This window comes from Tachyglossus aculeatus, chromosome 1 (assembly GCF_015852505.1).
Source record: "Tachyglossus aculeatus isolate mTacAcu1 chromosome 1, mTacAcu1.pri, whole genome shotgun sequence".
Classification (NCBI taxonomy): Eukaryota; Metazoa; Chordata; class Mammalia; order Monotremata; family Tachyglossidae; genus Tachyglossus; species Tachyglossus aculeatus.
This window is the reverse complement of record NC_052066.1, coordinates 27,294,189-27,311,492: the sequence shown is the minus strand read 5'-3', so window position 1 is coordinate 27,311,492 and position 17,304 is coordinate 27,294,189. Positions and strand designations below refer to the sequence as shown.

At 47.0% G+C, this 17,304-nt stretch overlaps 1 protein-coding gene across 4 annotated transcripts in view; it reads right to left on the bottom strand.

Moving 5' to 3' along the window:
- The window catches only part of KY (kyphoscoliosis peptidase), a 103,863-nt gene extending 86,906 nt beyond the window's left edge, over window positions 1-16,957 (bottom strand). For 3 of the 4 annotated variants that reach the window (XM_038749755.1, XM_038749768.1, XM_038749759.1), the window contains exons 1-2: window positions 16,813-16,957; window positions 11,461-11,481 (exon numbers count right to left, since the gene is read on the bottom strand). In XM_038749755.1, coding sequence (XP_038605683.1) covers window positions 11,461-11,481; window positions 16,813-16,933 — 142 coding nt within the window. In that variant the 5' untranslated portion in view covers window positions 16,934-16,957. The remainder of the gene's footprint in view (window positions 1-11,460; window positions 11,482-16,812) is intronic. The other variant, XM_038749745.1, reaches the window with a different exon arrangement.
- Window positions 16,958-17,304: the final 347 nt, after the last annotated feature.

Genomic DNA, 17,304 nt, shown 5'->3' with positions numbered 1-17,304 from the left:
GGACAACCTGATCACCTTGTAACCTCCCCAGCGCTTAGAACAGTGCTTTGCACATAGTAAGAGCTTAACAAATGCCATTATTATTATTAGAGCATGAGCCTGGGGGTCAAAAGGACCTGGGTTCTACTCCCAGGTCCAGCACTTGGGCAAAGTCACTTGACTTGTGTAACCTTGGGCAAGTCACTTCACTTCTTTGTGCCTCAGTTCTTCTGTTCTCCCTCCTACTCAGATTTTAAGCACCCTGCAGGATATGGACTGTGTCCAACCTAATTCACTTGTATCAACCCCAGCTCTTAGAAAAGTGTTTGACACATAGTCAGCACTTAATAAATGCCATTAAAAAGGATCTGAGTCCTAATATGAATCCCACCACTTGCTTATTGTATGACAGTGGGCAAGTTAGAGAAGCAGCATGGCTCAGTGGAAAGAGCCCAGGCTTTGGAGTCATCACCAAGATCCACTTTTTCCTCTACATCCAAACCACTACCCTGCTCGTTCAATCTCTCATCTTATACTGACTGGATTACTGCATCAGCCTCCTCTCTGAGCTCCCATCCTCCTGTCTCTCCCCACTTCAATCTGTACTTCACGCTGCTGCCCAGATCGTCTTTGTGCAGAAACACTCTGGGCATGTTACTCCCCTACTCAAAAATCTCCAGTGGCTACCAATCAACCTATGCATCAGGCAAAAACTCCTCACTCTTGGCTTCAAGGCTGTCCATCACCTCACCCCCTCTTACCTCACCTCCCTTCTTTCCTTCTACAGCCCAGCCCACACCCTCCACTCCTCTGCTGCTAATCTCCTCACCGTTAGGCCTCATTCTTGCCTGTCCCGCCGTCGACCCCCGGCCCACGTCCTCCCCCTGGCCTGGAATGCCCTCCCTCCACACATCCGCCAAGCTAGCTCTCTTCCTCCCTTCAAGGCCCTACTGAGAGCTCACCTCCTCCAGGAGGCTTTCCCAGATTGAGCCCCCTCCTTCCTCTTCCCCTCCTCCCCCTCCCCATCCCCCCGCCTTACCTCCTTCACCTCCCCACAGCACATATATATATATATATATATATATATATATATGTTTGTACATATTTATTACTCTATTTTACTTGTACATATTTATTCTATTTATTTTATTTTGTTAATATGTTTTGTTTTGTTGTCTGTCTCCCCCTTCTAGACTGTGAGCCCGCTGTTGGGTAGGTACCGTCTCTATATGTTACCAACTTCTACTTCCCAAGTGCTTAGTACAGTGCTCTGCACACAGTATAGTGCTCAATAAATATGATTGAATGAATGAATAAGTCATGGGTTCAAATCCCGTCTCCGCCACTTGTCAGGTGTGTGACTTTGGGCAAATCACTTAACTTCTCTGTGACTCAGTTACCTCATATATAAAATGGGGATTGAAACTGTGAACCCCCCCGTGGGACAACCTGATCACCTTGTAGCCTCCCCAGTGCTTGGAATGGTTCTTTGCACATAGTAAATACTTAACAAATACCATCATTATTATTATTATTATTAAGTCACTTCACTTCTCTGTGCCTCAGTAACCTTATTGGTAAAATGAGAATTAATACTGTGAGACCCAATTGGAAAGGGACTGTGTCTGATTAGCTTGTATCTACCCCAGCACTTAGAACAGGGCCTGGCACATAGTAAGTGCTTAACAAGTACCATTAAAAAAAATACAAAGGGAGGAAAGGAGACTGACCAAAAAGTGGTCAAAGACAATGAGACAGGAGGGGCAATTAACAAACGGCTCCATAATAGCTTATAATAATAATGATGATGGCATTTATTAAGCACCTACTATGTGCAAAGCACTGTTCTAAGCACTGGGGAGGTTACAAGGTGATCAGGTTGTCCCACGCGGGGCTCACAGTCTTAATCCCCATTTTACAGATGAGGTAACTGAGGCACAGAGAAGTTAAGTGACTTGCCCAAAGTCACACAGCTGACAACTGGTGGAGCTGGGATGACCTCTGCCTCCAAAGCCCAGGCTCTTTCCACTGAGTCATGCTGCTCCCCCATAGCTTGGCACGTTTCTTTCCATGAAACGTTATTCAGGTGAAATCCTTCCAGACGATATGACAAGCGGGTGTTTTTTAATGGCTCCTGGTGGACCTTTCACATCGTTTGAATTACGAGGTCACCCGATCTTTCAAGCAGGGGGTGTCTTCGGGAAGAAGGAGATGGTGGAACTTTCTGTGAAGTCAAAAGGAAGGAAGCCAGGGTGACGGCAGGGGTGAGTGCACTTTCCTCTGAAACCAAAGCGTGGGTGGGTGAACCTGGAGCTGAACCCCATGGCAGGGGGGATCGCAGTCTGGGACAATGCAACCAGGGCACTCCCAGCTCCTCAGGAGGGAAAGGTGTGAGGAGCTGGCAGAGAGATGCTGATGCCACCATCACCAACACCAGGCTGTGTGGGTGAAGGGAGATGCACACACGGGTGGTTTCCCCTGCTGGCACAGGAGACAGAGACTGCCCTGGCAGCAGTAGAAGATGGTCCTTGTCCCTCCCCTCAAAGCAGAAAGTGTTGCCTAGTGAACAGAGCACAGGCCTGGGAGCCAGGAGGATGTGGGTTCTAGTCCCGGCTCCACCACTTGCCCACTATGTGACCTTGGGCAAGTCACTTCATTTCTCTGTGCCTCATTTACTTCAGCCGTAAAATGGGAATTAAGACTGTGAGCTCCAAGTGGGACAGGGATTGTGTCCAACCTGATTCCCTTGTACCCACCCCAGGGCTTAGAACAGTGCCTGGCACATAGTAAGCACTTAACAAATACCATAAAAACAAGTAAAAGTGGTACGCACCCAAGTGGCTCTGTACTAACTCCTTGGAAGTTTGTTTTGTTTGTTTAATGTATTGGTTAAGTGCTTACTATGACAGATGTGGACAAAGTGCTGGAGAAGATACAAGATAATAATAATGATGGTATTTGTTAAGCGCTTACTATGTGCAAAGCACTGTTCTAAGCGCTGGGGGGATACAAGGTGATAAAGTTGTCCCACGTGGGGCTCACAGTCTTAATCCCCATTTTCCAGATGAGGGAACTGAGGCACAGAGAAGTTAAGTGACTTGTCCACAGTCACACAACTGACAATTGGCAGAGCCGGGATTTGAAACCATGATGTCTGACTCCAAAGCCCGGGTTCTTTCCACTGAGCCACGACTAGGTTGGACACAGTCCTTGTCCCACATTCATTCAGTCGTATTTATTGAGCGCTTACTGTGGGCAGAGCACTGTACTAAGCGCTTGAGGCTCACAGTCTTAATCCCCATTTGACAGATGCGATAACGGAGACACAAAGAAATGAAGTGACTTGCCCAAGGTCACACAGCAGACAAGTGGGAGAGTCAAGATTTAAACCCAGCTCCTCTGACTCCCAGTCTCTTGCAGTATCCTCTAGGCTAGGCCGCTTTACTAGCCTCTCAGGCCGGGTTCATGCTTCCTGAGTTCCGGCATGACACCAGGCTGCACAAACCTTACCCTCAACCCAACAAGCTGTAGAGCTACTTTGAGCCACGTCAGCTGCCCAAGAGCCCTGAGGCCCCGGGCAGCACAAGGAGCGAATAGAGAGGCACGTCGGCTGAATGAGGTCGGCATTTATTAAGCACTTACTATGTGCAAAGCACTGTTCTAAGCACTGGGGAGGTTACAAGGTGATCAGGTTGTCCCCATTTTACAGATGAGGTAACTGAGGCACAGAGAGGTTATGTGACTTGCCCAAAGTCACACAGCTGACAACTGGTGGAGCTGGGATGACCTCTGCCTCCAAAGCCCAGGCTCTTTCCACTGAGCCATGCTGCTCCCCCATAGCTTGGCACATTTTTTTCCATGAAATGTTATTCAGGTGAAATCCTTCCAGATGACATGACAAGTGGGTGTTTTTTAATGGCTCCTGGTGGACCTTTCACATAGTTTGAATTACGAGCTCACCCGATCTTTCAAGCAGGGGGTGTCTTCGGGAAGAGGGAGATGGTGGAACCTTCTGTGAAGTCGAAAGGAAGGAAGCCAGGGTGATGGCAGGGGTGAGTGCACTTTCCTCTGAAACCGAAGCGTGGGTGGGTGAACCTGGAGCTGACCCCCATGGCAGGGGGGATCCTGCCTGGACCCTGCCCTCCCACCCCCGCAGAGCTAATATAGGGCCGTGTGGGCTCTCCAAGGCCTAGCGTGACTCCAGCCAAGTATGAACCCCTTAGGAGCCAGTAACAATAATAATAATAATAGCATTTGTTAAGTGCTTACTATGTGCAAAGCACTGTTCTAAGCACTGAGGAGGTTACAAGGTGAGCAGGTTGTCCCACGGGGGGATCACAGTCTTTATCCCCATTTTACAGATAAGAGAACTGAGGCACAGAGAAGTTAAGTGACTGACCCAAAGTCACACAGTTGACAATTGGCAGAGCTGGGATTTAAACCCATGATCTCTGACTCCAAAGACTGGGCTCTTTCTACTGAGCCAGCCACGATGCAGTACAGAGCTGCATCGGCTGCCTGAAGTCCAAAGTGACTCCGGGCAGCAGAAATCCTCCCAAGGGGCTAGTGTAGAGCTGTGTCAGCTGCCTGAAGCCTTTCGTGTCTTCGAACAGCACAAACCCCGCAAGGAGCTAGCATAGAGCTGTGTTGGCTGCCTGACGTCCAGCTTAACTCCGGATAGAAACAAATCACCTAAGGATCTAGTAAAGAGTCTTGTCGGCTGTCCGAGGTCCAATGTGACCCTGGATAGCCTGAACCTCCCCTCACAAGCAGCGTGGCTCAATGGAAAGAGCCTGTACATATGTATATATCCTGTATATATGTATATATGTTTGTATATATTTATTACTCTATTTATTTAACTTGTACATATCTATTCTATTTATTTTATTTTGTTAGTATGTTTGGTTTTGTTCTCTGTTTCCCCCTTTCAGACTGTGAGCCCACTGTTGGGTAGGGACTGTCTCTATATGTTGCCAACTTGTACTTCCCAAGCGCTTAGTACAGTGCTCTGCACACAGTAAGCGCTCAATAAATACGATTGATGATGATCATGATGATGATGGGTTCTACTCCCAGCTCTGCCACTTGTCAAATGTGTGACGTTGGGCAAGTCACTTCGCTTCTCTGTGCCTCAGTTCTCTCACCTGTAAAATAGGGACGAAGACTGTGAGCCCTTGTATCTCCCCCAGCACTTAGAACAGTGCTTCGCACATAGTAAGCTCTTAACAAATGCCATCATTAATTAGTACAGAGGCCCAGCGTACGGTACGAACCGTTGCGAGGAGCTAATGGTTCGGAGCTGCAAGTTTGAGGCCTAGTGTGACCCCCGGCCAAGTAAGAACCCCTTTACGAGCTAGTAGAGAGCCTCTTCGGCTGCCTGAGGTCCAGCTTGACTGCAGGGATAGAGAGCTCATCCGAGAACCGAATGCAAAGCCATGTTGGCTGACCGAGTGCTAGGGTGTCCATTGATAGCATGGACCAACCCATGTCAGCTGCCTGAGGTCTGGCATGACCCTGAGCGGCCCAGACACATCTCAGGAGCTAATACAGCATCATGTCTGATGCCCAAGGCCCAGTGAGACCCCCCCAGGAGGTTGAACCCTCCCCAGGAGAAGCAGCCCTGCCTAGAGGTTAGAGCACAGGCCCGGGAATCAGAAGGTATTGGGTTCTAATCCTGGCTCTGCCCCTTGTCTGCTCTGTGACGTTGGGCAAATCACTTTACTTCTCTGTGCCTCAGTTCCCTCATCTGTATAACGCGGATTGAGACAGTGAGCTCCACGTGAGACAGGGACTGTGTCCAACCTGATTTGCTTGTATCCACCCTAGCATTTAGTATAGGGCCTGGCACATAGTAAGTGATTAATAAATGCTATTATTGTTATTATTAATATTAAGGAGCTATTACAGAGCCACTTGGGCTGCCCGAGACCCAGTGACACCTAGGTAGCGTGAATCTCCCCCGAGGGGCTAGTACAGCACCGCTTTTAGTTTGTGCCACTTTTCTGCTTTGAGAGGAGGGAAAAGGCTCCCCACTCCCTGCGTGAGCAGGGGTCTCCCTTCACCCGCACAGACTGGCAATGGCAGCAGTTGCATCAGCAGATACCAAGAGCACCATGAGCAGGGATTGGGCACTAACATGGGCATCATTCATTCAATCATATTTATTAAGTGCTTACTGTGTGCACAGCACCGTACTAAGCGCTTGGGAAGTACAAGTTGGCAACATATAGAGACAGTCCCTACCCAACAGTGGGCTCACCATCTAGAAGCATCAGACAGTGTCCTATGACTGGCAGCTGGATGCAGCCCCAGACCATAGTTCAACCCTTTCACCTTGGATTCGTAGAAGCAACATGGCCCAGTGGATAGAGCATAGTCCTGGAAGTCACAAGGACCGGGTTCTAATTCCGGCTGAGCCACTTGTCCGCTGTGTGACTTTGGGTGAGTCACTTCACTTCTCTGTGCCTCAGTTATCTCATCTGCAACATGGAGGTTAAGCATGTGAGCCTCATGTGGGACAGGGACTGTGTCCAACCTGACTATCTTTTATCTACTAGACTGTGAGCCCGCTGTTGGGTAGGGACCGTCTCTATATGTTGCCAACTTGTACTTCCCAAATGCTTAGTATGGTGCTCTGCACACAGTAAGTGCTCAATAAATACGATTGAATGAATGAATGAATGAATGAATCTACCCCAGCGCTTAGCCTGGCATATCAATCAATCAATCAATCAATCGTATTTATTGAGCACTTACTGTGTGCAGAGCACTGTACTAAGCGCTTGGGAAGTACAAGCTGACAACATATAGAGACAGTCCCTACCCAACAGTGGGCTCCCAGTCTAGAAGGGGGAGACAGAGAACAAAACCAAACATAGTAATAAAATAAAATAAATGGGTATGCATATGGTAAGCACTTAGCAAAAACCATAAAAAGATAGGACACCCATACAAATTTGTAAGCCTACTAATTGCCTTTTATGCAAATCACACCCATCACAGGCTCCTACAAGCTCTCAACCCATCATAGATCTCTGCTTTTACTGAAGTGCCTTTTTAGCTGGGGTTTCACTCTTCTAAAACTGAGGATTCCATGTTCTTCTCCCAAGAGACAAATGACATACAGAAACCCACTAATGTGGAAATGATTTTGGAATAATGTTGTTTCTGAGATGTTGAATCGGCCTGTGGGTTTTTCCCTGAGTGTCAGGCAGTCAATCAATGGTTCCAATACCGGCTCTACTATATGTCTGCTGTATGACCTTGGGCAACTCAATTTCTCTGGGCCTCAGTTACCTCATCTGTAAAAATGGGGATTAAGACTGTGAGCCCCAAGTGGGACAGGGACTGTGTCCAACTGGTTAGTTTGTGTCTACCCCATTGCTTAGAACAGTGCTTGGCACATAGTAAGTGCTTAATTATTGTCACCAATTCTGAGCAGAGCATTGCACTGTTTGGAAGGGTACTAATCAATAGTGTTAATTGATACAATTCCTGTCCTCGGGGAGTTTACAATCTATCGGGGGAGACAGACACTAAAACATACTACTGGTAGGGGAAACAGCAGAGTATGAGGATATATTCATAAATGGCTTAGCAGAGATAACATGGGCCTTGGACTCCTAAGGAACTGGGTTCTAATCCTGGCTCTGCCAGTTGCTTCCTATGTGATCTTGGGCAAATCACTCAACTTCTCTGTGCCTCAGTTTCCTCAACTGCAAAATAGGGATACCTGTTCTCCCTCCTACTTAGACTATGAGTATGTAGTCGCAGTAGACTATGTAGACTAAGAGTTGCCCCCCTAACCTGGATTGTGAACCCCTTGTGAGCTAGGGCTATGACTGAATTAATCTCCGTGCATTAAACCCAGGGTTTAATGCAGTGCTTTCCACATTGTGTTTTCCTAATAAATATTCATAAAATAATGATTGTGCCATTGGTTAAGCGCTTACTATGGGCTAAGCACTGTTCTAAGCACTAGGGTAGATACCTCTTCTAGACTGCAAGCTCATTGTGGGCAGGCAATGCGTCTATTGTTGTATTATACTCCCCCAAGTGCTTAGTACAGTGCTCTGCACACAGTAAGCTCTCAATAAATAGGGTTGAATCAGTACAAGTTAATTGTGTGACACGATTCCTGACCCACATGGGCTCACAACCTACAAAGGAGGGAGAAAAGGAATTGAATCTCTAATTTAGAGAAGAGGAAACAGAGGTCCAGAGAAGTTAAATGACTTGATCAAGGTCACACAGCCAACAAGTGGCAGAACTGGGATTAGAACCCAGGTCCTCTAACTCCCAAGTATTTTCACTAGATCTCACTGCTTTGATCATGTGAAAATTAAACAGAACACAGTAAGGTGGGACGCTCCACTGGGAGTTTCCCTCAGGTCAAATTCCAGAGTATGAAACTATTAACAGAGTCACACATGGATTCTCAGGCAATTTTCAAGTTAAAAATATTATCATTGTTTCCCCAAAGGCTGCCTGATTTTCTCTCTTTTCATTTGTTTTCACTCCCATCCCTGGCATTGTCATTGACTTTTTTTTATGGAATTAGATGTCAAACAATGTTCTGAGTCCTGGGGTAGATTCAAGTAAATTGGGTTGGATGAAGTCTCTGTCCCAAATGGGGCTCACAGTCTTAATCTCCATTTTACAGATGAGGCAACTGAGGCACAGAGAAGTTAAGTAACTTGCCTAAGGCCATGGAGCAGACAAGTGGTGGAGTGACTTGTCCAAGATCACATAGTAAGCAACTGGCAGAGGCGGCATTAGAACCCAAGTCCTCCTGAGTCTGAGGCCCATGTTATCTCCACTCAGCCACATGGTGTAATGGATAGAGCACGGGCCTGGGCGTCAGAAGGTCATGAGTTCTAATCCCAACTCCGCCACGTCTGCTCCATGGCCTTAGGCAAGTCACTTGACTTCTCTGTGCCTCAGTTACCTCATCTGTAAAGTGGGGATTAAGACTGTGAGCCCCAACTGGGACAGAGACTGCATCCAACCCAATTTGCTTGTATCTACCCCTGCACTTAGTACAGTGCTTGGCATATAGTAAGCACTTAACAAATACTCCCTTTTTCCTCTCCTCCTCCCCATCCCCCCATCCTACCTCCTTCCCCTCCCCACAGCACCTGTATATATGTTTGTACAGATTTATTACTCTGTTTTACTTGTACATAGTTACTATTTTATTTGTTAATGATGTGCACCTAGCTTTAATTCTATTTTTCTGACGACTCAACTCCTGTCCACATGTTTTGTTTTGTTGTCTGTCTCCCCCTTCTAGACTGTGAGCCCGTTGTTGGGTAGGGACCGTCTCTATGTTACCGACTTGTACTTCCCAAGTGCTTAGTACAGTGCTCTGCACACAGTAAGCACTCAATGAATACGATTGAATGAATGAATGAATGAACTACCACAATTATTATTATTAGGCCACACTACTTCCCACAAGGTCTGCTGTAAGGGGAGGGACAGGGTCACTAGAAGACTGGGCAAACTGGGACAGCTGTTGAAGCCTTCCCCACCCACTCAGCGGGCTGTACTAGCCACAGTCATGGGCATCAGTGGCGGCTCTCTTGGGTCCACCACTGCCAATCAAGTAGCTCACCTCACTCATGTCTGTTCTTCCCTCCACTATTCTGCCAACCCCAGCTAAAAACAGCTCTAGTGGCAATGGGCAGGGAGGGTGTGTGTAAGGCTATACGGGGTTGACTGGTTTCTAGGGAGAGTGTCAGAGATGGGAAAGCCATGGAAAGCCAGGGGAAGGTTTAGGAAGGAGAGTTGATCAGAAACAAGGCTTAGAATCTGTGTTGGCAGCTAACGTGTCACGGTTTAGCCTTCTAAAAGCCTTCCTCCTCCCGCAAGCCTTCCCTGGTTAATTTCCCAGTACTTTGAGCCGTACAAACCTAGCTGCCAAGAGCATGGGACTGGGAGTCTGGTGACTTGGGTTCTAATCCCAACTTCACCACTTGACTTTTGTGTGACCTTGGCCAAGTCACTTAACTTCTCTGGGCCTCGATGTCCTCCTCTGCATAATGCGGATTAAATACCTGTTCTCCCTCCCTCTTAGACTGGGAGCTCTGTGTGGGATGGGGATTGGGTCTGATCTGCTTTCATTTTATCTACGCAACAGTTAGCATAGTCCTTGGCACATAGTAAGCACTTAACAGATACCACAATGACTATAATCATTATTATTGTTAGTACCCAAGTATATATGCTTATTCAATCATTTATTTTGCCAAGTGCAGTTGTCTTTTTTTTATTTCCTTCATTAGAGTGTGAGCTTCTTCATTATTCTGTTCCCAAGCTCCTAGTGTAGTATGCCTAAGTGGATGCTCCACAAATGCTACCTCTCTTCCTTCTCCTTCCCCTTCTCTTCTTCTTCCTCCTCCTCCTCCTCCACTTTCTGTTCCTCCTCATCCTCCTCCTGCTCCCTCTTCCTTCTTCTCTTCTTGCTACCCTCCTCCCTTTCCTTCTCTTCCTCCTGTCTCCATCCATCTCCTCCTCCTTTTGCTCCCTCTCTTTCCCCTTTTCCTCGTGCTTCTCCTCATCTTCCTCCTCCCTTTCCTTCTCCTCATCCTCCTCCCCCTTTCCTCCTTCTGCTCCTCCTTTTCCTCCTCTTCCTTCTCCTTTTCCTTCTCTTCCTTCTCCTCTTCCTTCTTCTCCTCCTTCTCCTCCCCCCTTTCCTCCTTCTGCTTCTCCTTTTCCTTCTCTTCCTTCTCCTCCTCTTCCTTCTTCTCTTCTTTCTCCTTCTTCTCCTCCTCCCCCCTCCTTCTGCTCACCCCTCCTCCTGTCCTCTCCTCCTTCGCCTTCTGCTCCCTCCTCCTCCTCCTGCTCCCCCTCCTTCTCCTCCTCTTGGTCCCTGCTCCTTTCCCTTCTCTCCCTCTTTCTCCTCCTCCTCCTCCTCTTCACTCTCCTCCCTTCCCCCCTCTTTCTCCTCCTCTTCCTCCTGCCTCCCTCCTTCTCCTCTTCCTTCTTCTCCCTCTCTTCTTTCTACTGCTCCTCCTCCTCTTCCTTCTCCTTCTCCTCCTCCTACCCTCTCTTCCTTCTCCTCCTCCTGTTCCCCCCATCTTCCTCCTCCTCTACATCCTCCTCCTTCTCCCCCTCCTTCTCCACCCCTTCTCCTCCTCTTTCTCCTTCTCCTCCCTCTCCTCCCCCTTATCCCCATCTTTATCCACCTCCTTTTCCTCCTGCTCCTCCCCCTGTTTCTCCTCTTCCTTCTCCACCTTCTCCTCCTCTCCCTCTCGCTCCCCCCTTCCTTCTCCTCCTCCTCCTTGCCTTCATTCATTCATTCATTCATTCAATCAATCATATATTTTGAGTACTTACTATGTGCAGAGCACTGTACTAAGCGCTTGGGAAAGTACAATACAACGATGAACAGTGACCTCCATCTCCTTCTCCTCCTCCTGCTTCCTCTCCTCTCCTCCTTGTCTCCCTGTCCCCGTTTCTCCTTCTCCTTCCCACCTCTTCCTTCTCCTCCTCCTCCTCCTGCTCCCCACTGCCCTCCCTCTACCATCCCCACTACTTAGAGAACTCCACATCCAGAAAGCTAAAAGCATTATGAAAAGGCCCAACTACAAGACAGCTCAGGGTATAAGAATTGAGATATGAAAAGGGCAAAGAATGACATCATCATTCCTAAAGAGTTCTCCTGTGACCTGGATTAATGACCCCTCCTCTCCCACTTGGGGAAGCTGAGAACTTGGCTTCCCCTTCACAACTCCCTTCCTTCTAAGCTCAGAGCACCCGCTTTTATTTCTAGAGATTTGGCTCTTTTCCATTTCCCTGGCCTAGTGCAAAGAGTCAAAGCGATCCCAGGGGCCCCTCGGGGCTCTTCCTGCTCCAACTGCTGGCAGAAGGGGTTCTTCATTTCTGCTCCAGGTGGACAGGAGGAGATGGAAAGTAAATGGTCCCAAATCTCGGGGGACATGCATGGTGCCAGAGGCAGAGAAGCAACTGGATATAGAATGACTTATGAATAGAAGGGAAGATCAGAAACAAAGCTCATTTCTTGGCCCCCCTTTAGGTCTCACTTTCAGAAAATGAAACAATGGCAAGGTGACTGCCCATCCCTATCTACACTCCCAATCTGATGTTTTCCCCACAAAACACAAACTTCCACTGTTCCACTCAACTGAGGTCCCCAAGACACTCAGAGTCATTTTCCTTATCATCATTCACCACAACTTCATCATCACCCTTATTTTTTTTCTTTAATGGTGTTTGTTAAACATTTACTATGCACCAAGCACTGCTCTAAACTCTAGGGCAGATTCAAATTCAAAGGTTGGATGCAGTCCCTGTCCCACATGGAGCTCACAGTCGAAGTAGGAGGGAAAAGAGGTACAGCATCCCCATTTTACACATGAGGAGACTGAGGTCCAGAGAGTTTAAGTGACTTGCCCAAGGCCACAGGGCAGACAAGAGCCATGATTAGAACCCAGGTCCTCTGATCCCCAGGTCCGTGCTCTTTCCATTAGACCATGCTGCTTCTCCTGGATACCAATGTCTAGTGAGGGACTGAACAGATTGTACAGAGACACTGAGCTCCTCCTTGTACTGTGAGCCCTATGAGGTACAGGGACTGTTTCCAACCTAATTTATTTGTATCTACCCCAGCACTTAGAACAGTGTTTGCCATATGATGATGCACTTATTAAGGACTTACTATATGCATTGCACTGTTCTAAGCGCTGGGGAGGTTACAAGGTGATCAGGTTGTCCCACGGGGGGCTCACAGTCTTAATCCCCATTTTACTGATGAGGTAACTGAGGCACAGAGAAGTTAAGTGACTGGCCCAAAGTCACACAGCTGACAATTGGCGGAGCTGGGCTTTGAACCCATGACCTCTGACTCCAAAGCCTGGGCCCTTTCCACTGAGCCACGCTGCCACATAATAAGCACTTAACAAATACTATGAAACAGTCTTCTAGACTGTGAACCCGCTGTTGGGTAGGGACCGTCTCTATATGTTGCCAACTTGTACTTCCCAAGCGCTTAGTACAGTGCTCTGCACACAATAAGCGCTCAATAAATACAATTGAATAAATGAAAATAAACAAAAGAAGTGCAAAAAACTAAGATTTTAGCAGTTCACCCTTCCCCTAGAAAGTCTACAGGTAGCAAAGTCAACTGAGTCAGCATTCCTTGTTCTCTCCCTTCTCAGTCCTCTTTGCACTTGAGTCTATACCCTTTGGATATCTGATATTCACCTCACCCTTCTCCCCACAGCACATATGCATATAGCTATAACTTATTTATTTATATTAATGTCTGTCTCCCCCTCTAGACTGTCAGTTCCTAGTGTCTACCACCTCTCTTGTTATTTTACTCTCCCAAACACTTAATACAGTACTCTGCACAGAGTTAGTGCTTAATAAATACCATTGATCAATTGTTCTTCACTGACATACTGTGAGTTTTCTCTCATTCTTTCTTCCAAAGAGTGCAAAGCACCTTTGTGCTCATTTTCTCACCAGCTCTCATCCTCTGTGGCATGGATGGCATGGAAAGTAGTGTGGCCTCATAGAAAGTGCAACGGTCTGAGAGTCAGAGAACCTGGGTTCTAATTCCAGCACTACCAATTGTATGCTGTGTGACTTTGGGAAAGTCACTAACTTCTCTGTGCCTCAGTTTTTTCAACTGTAAAATGTGAATTAAATACCTGTTCTCCCTCCTTTTTAGGTTGTGAGCCAGTGTGGGACAGAGATTCTTTCCAACTTGTATTACTTAACTTGTATCTACCTCAGTACTTAGAATGGTGCCTGACACACAGTAATCACTTGTCAAATACTGTAAAAAAAGGAGGATGTGGGGATTGTTTTCCCTGTTTTATTATCTGGGGAAACATCTGGTAACATCTGGTAAATACACTTGAATGAATGAGTGAATTTGGGTCTGAAACCTCATTCCAGTTTTCTGACTCCCTACTCAATGCTTTTGTTAGTAGCTCACAATCCACCCCTTCCTTTCCATTCAAACTTCTACCATGCTGGTCTAATCACTTAAAAATCATTATTGTATTTATTAGTCCCTTGCTATGTGCCGAGAACTGTTCTAAGCAATGGGGTAGATTCAAGATAATCAGCTTGGTAGAATCAAGATTATACCCCTGAACTATCACATCAACCTCCTTGCTAATGATAATAATAATAATAATGATCACATTTATTAACCGCTTACTATGTGTAAAGCACTGTTCTAAGCACTGGGGAGGTTACAAGGTGATCAGGTTGTCCCACAGGGGGCTCACAGTCTTCATCTGAGGCCCAGAGAAGTGAAGTGACTTGCCCAAAGTCACACAGCTGACAACTGGCAGAGCTGGGATTTGAACTCCTGACCTCTGACTCCAAAGCCCATGCTCTTTCCACTGAGCCACACTGCTTCCTTATGTTGATCAGCCACACTGATCTCCTTGCCTCCAGTCTCACCCCACTCTAGTCCATACTTTGCTCCGCTGTCTGGATCATTTTTCTACAGAATAATTCTGTGCGTGTCTCCCTACTTCTTAAAAACCCCCAAAGGTTGTCCGTCCATCATTTCATCCAGCTTGAAGGCACTCAAATGACTCTCCCCCCACCAGTTTCCTCCTTCTCTCCTGCTAGAAGCCAACCCACACACTTTTCTCCTCTACCACCAACTTACCTCCTGTGCCCGTCTCATCCCTCTCACCATCAACTCTTTCCCTCCTGCCTGAAATTCCCTCCATTTCCATATCTGATGGATTGCCATTCTCCCCATCTTCAAAGTCCTAAAACAAACCACATCTTCAGGAAGCCTTTTCTGACTAACCTCTCATCTCCCCAATCCTCTTTTCCCTACTCCTTGAGTCATTTGTTCACCTAAGTCCGTAATCAAGCGCTTGGTACAGTGCTCTGCACACAGAATTTGATGGGTTCAAATTCCGACTCTACCAATTGTCAGCTGTGTGACTTTGGGCAAGTCACTTAACCTCTCTGGGCCTCAGTTCCCTCATCTGTAAAATGGGGATTAAGACTGTGAGCCCCAGGAGGGACAACCTGATCACCTTGTAACCTCTCTGGTGCTTAGAACAGTGCTTTGCACATAGGAAGCACTTAATAAATGCCATCATCATTATTATTATTATTAGAAAGCATTCAATAATTACGACTGAATGAAACACTATGCACTTAGTTGCTCACCCCACCCTCTCTCTCCATAGCACTTATATACCATCCAGTATATTCTTACAGTCTGTTGCTTCTCAGACTATAAGAATATATGCATGGGTTCAAATTCCAGCTCTCAGACTTCTCGGACTATAAACTTCTCAGACTATAAGAATTCATTCATTCAATCGTATTTATTGAGCGCTTACTGTGTGCAGAGCACTGTACTAAGCACTTGGGAAGTACAAGTTGGCAACATATAGAGACAGTCTCTACCCAACAACGGGCTCACAGTCTAGCTCTCAGACTTCTCAGACTATAAGCTTCTCAGGCTATAAGAATATATGCATGGGTTCAAATCCCAGCTCCGCCAATTGTCAGCTGTGTGACTTTGGGCAAGTCACTTAACTTCTTTGTGCCTCAGTTACCTCGTCTGTAAAATGGGGATTAAGACTGTGAGCCCCCCGTGGGACAACCTGATCACCTTGTACCCTCCCCAGTGCTTAGAACAGTGCTTTGCACATAGTAAGTTCTTAATAAATGTCATCATTATTATTATTATTATTTTCCTTCCTGTGACTTATTTTAATGTCTGTCTTCCCTACTAGCATGTAAATTCCTTGAGGGTAAGGATCTTGCCTTCTTACTCTTCTGTACTCTCCTAGGCATTTCATTCAGTGGTCCTCACAGAGTAAGTGCTCAATATGTCACGCTGATTGCTTGATTGATTATTGATTATTAGGCACTTGTCCATAGTTCCACTAAGAAGCAGCAAGGCCTAGTGGATAGAGCATGGGCTTGGGAGTCAGAGGACCTGGGTTCCAATCCTCCCGTTGCCCACCGTGTGACCTTGGGCAAGTCACTTCACTTAATGCGCCTCAGTTCTCTCATCTGCAGAATGGGGATTCATTCATTCATTCAATCATATTTATTGAGCGCTTACTGTGTGCAGAGCACTGTACTAAGCACTTGGGAAGTACAAGTTGGAAACATATAGAGACGGTCCCTACCCAACAGCGGGCTCACAGTCTAGAAGGGGATTAAAACTGGGAGCCCCACTTGGGACAGGGACTGTGACCAATCTGATTTGCTTGTATCCACCTCAGAGCTTAGGACAGTGCCCGGCACATAGTGAATGCTTAATGAATACCAGGATAATAATAATAAGAATAATTATTATTATTTTAAGCCAGCATTTCCCACCCCTGTGGGTGCAAGCTGCTCGCTAATCAACAAAACGTCTCTGGCTCCAGGAAAGCAGAGCTCTGGGCTTCATTTCAGAGTGGGGAAGAAGTGTGGTTTGGAGGTAGGGCAAAGTTCAAACAGCCATCACAACACAGAGTGACCCATTGACTCCCATCCTCTCTTGGACACCGCATTTGCAGTCTCCCATGTACTTGCGCTGGAAGAAGTCCACTAAGGCAAAGGGACGGTCAGGAAGGAGGAGAAAAAATAAAATGAAGGAATGGTTTTAGGAAGCGGTGCAATGAAGCGAGTTGCAGGCTTACCATTCGCTTAACACAAATGAAGTTTGCTTTCCAACTCAACCCGAGTCCTCCCTCCTCCTCGGGTTGCCCAGCTCCGAGATTGGCATGCAACTGCAACCGGCACACTTTGTTTTTCGCACTTTTCTCTTTGGAGGAGGGGGGGAAGGGGGAGAGGAGGGAAAACCAGAAACGTGTTTACCTCGGCGTGGTGAAGAGGTGAGCTCCGTCTGTCTGTCTGTCTGCACTGTCCTTCTCTTCTCGGGGTGAACTATCAGAAGCATGTCTATTGTTATGGCACTGCTACCCTTTTTCAACTCCATGGTGCCCGTTAGGCATTCAGTGCCTTTAACTCCTGTTCACTGGCCCGACACTGAGCGGTTCGGCCGCCGCTGCTGCTGTTGCTTTTGATGTCACAAATGCCACTCTTTATTTTCCTCCCTTTGAGAGGAGGCAGTTCCCCCCACTCAAAGCCAACACACAAACGGCCTTTCGCTGACTCTGCCAGATGCACCATTAGGACGAGAGAGAGAGAGAGAGAGAGAGGGAGAGAGAGAGAGAGAGAGAGAGAGAGAGAGAGAGAGCTGCCCTAATGAATAGGTTATAAGTCACCTTTGAAAGGAAATCCCACCGCAGATCTGTTCCGTGTCTGAGAAAGGGACGTTTTTGATAAGAGAGCGCGCTCTCTCTTTTT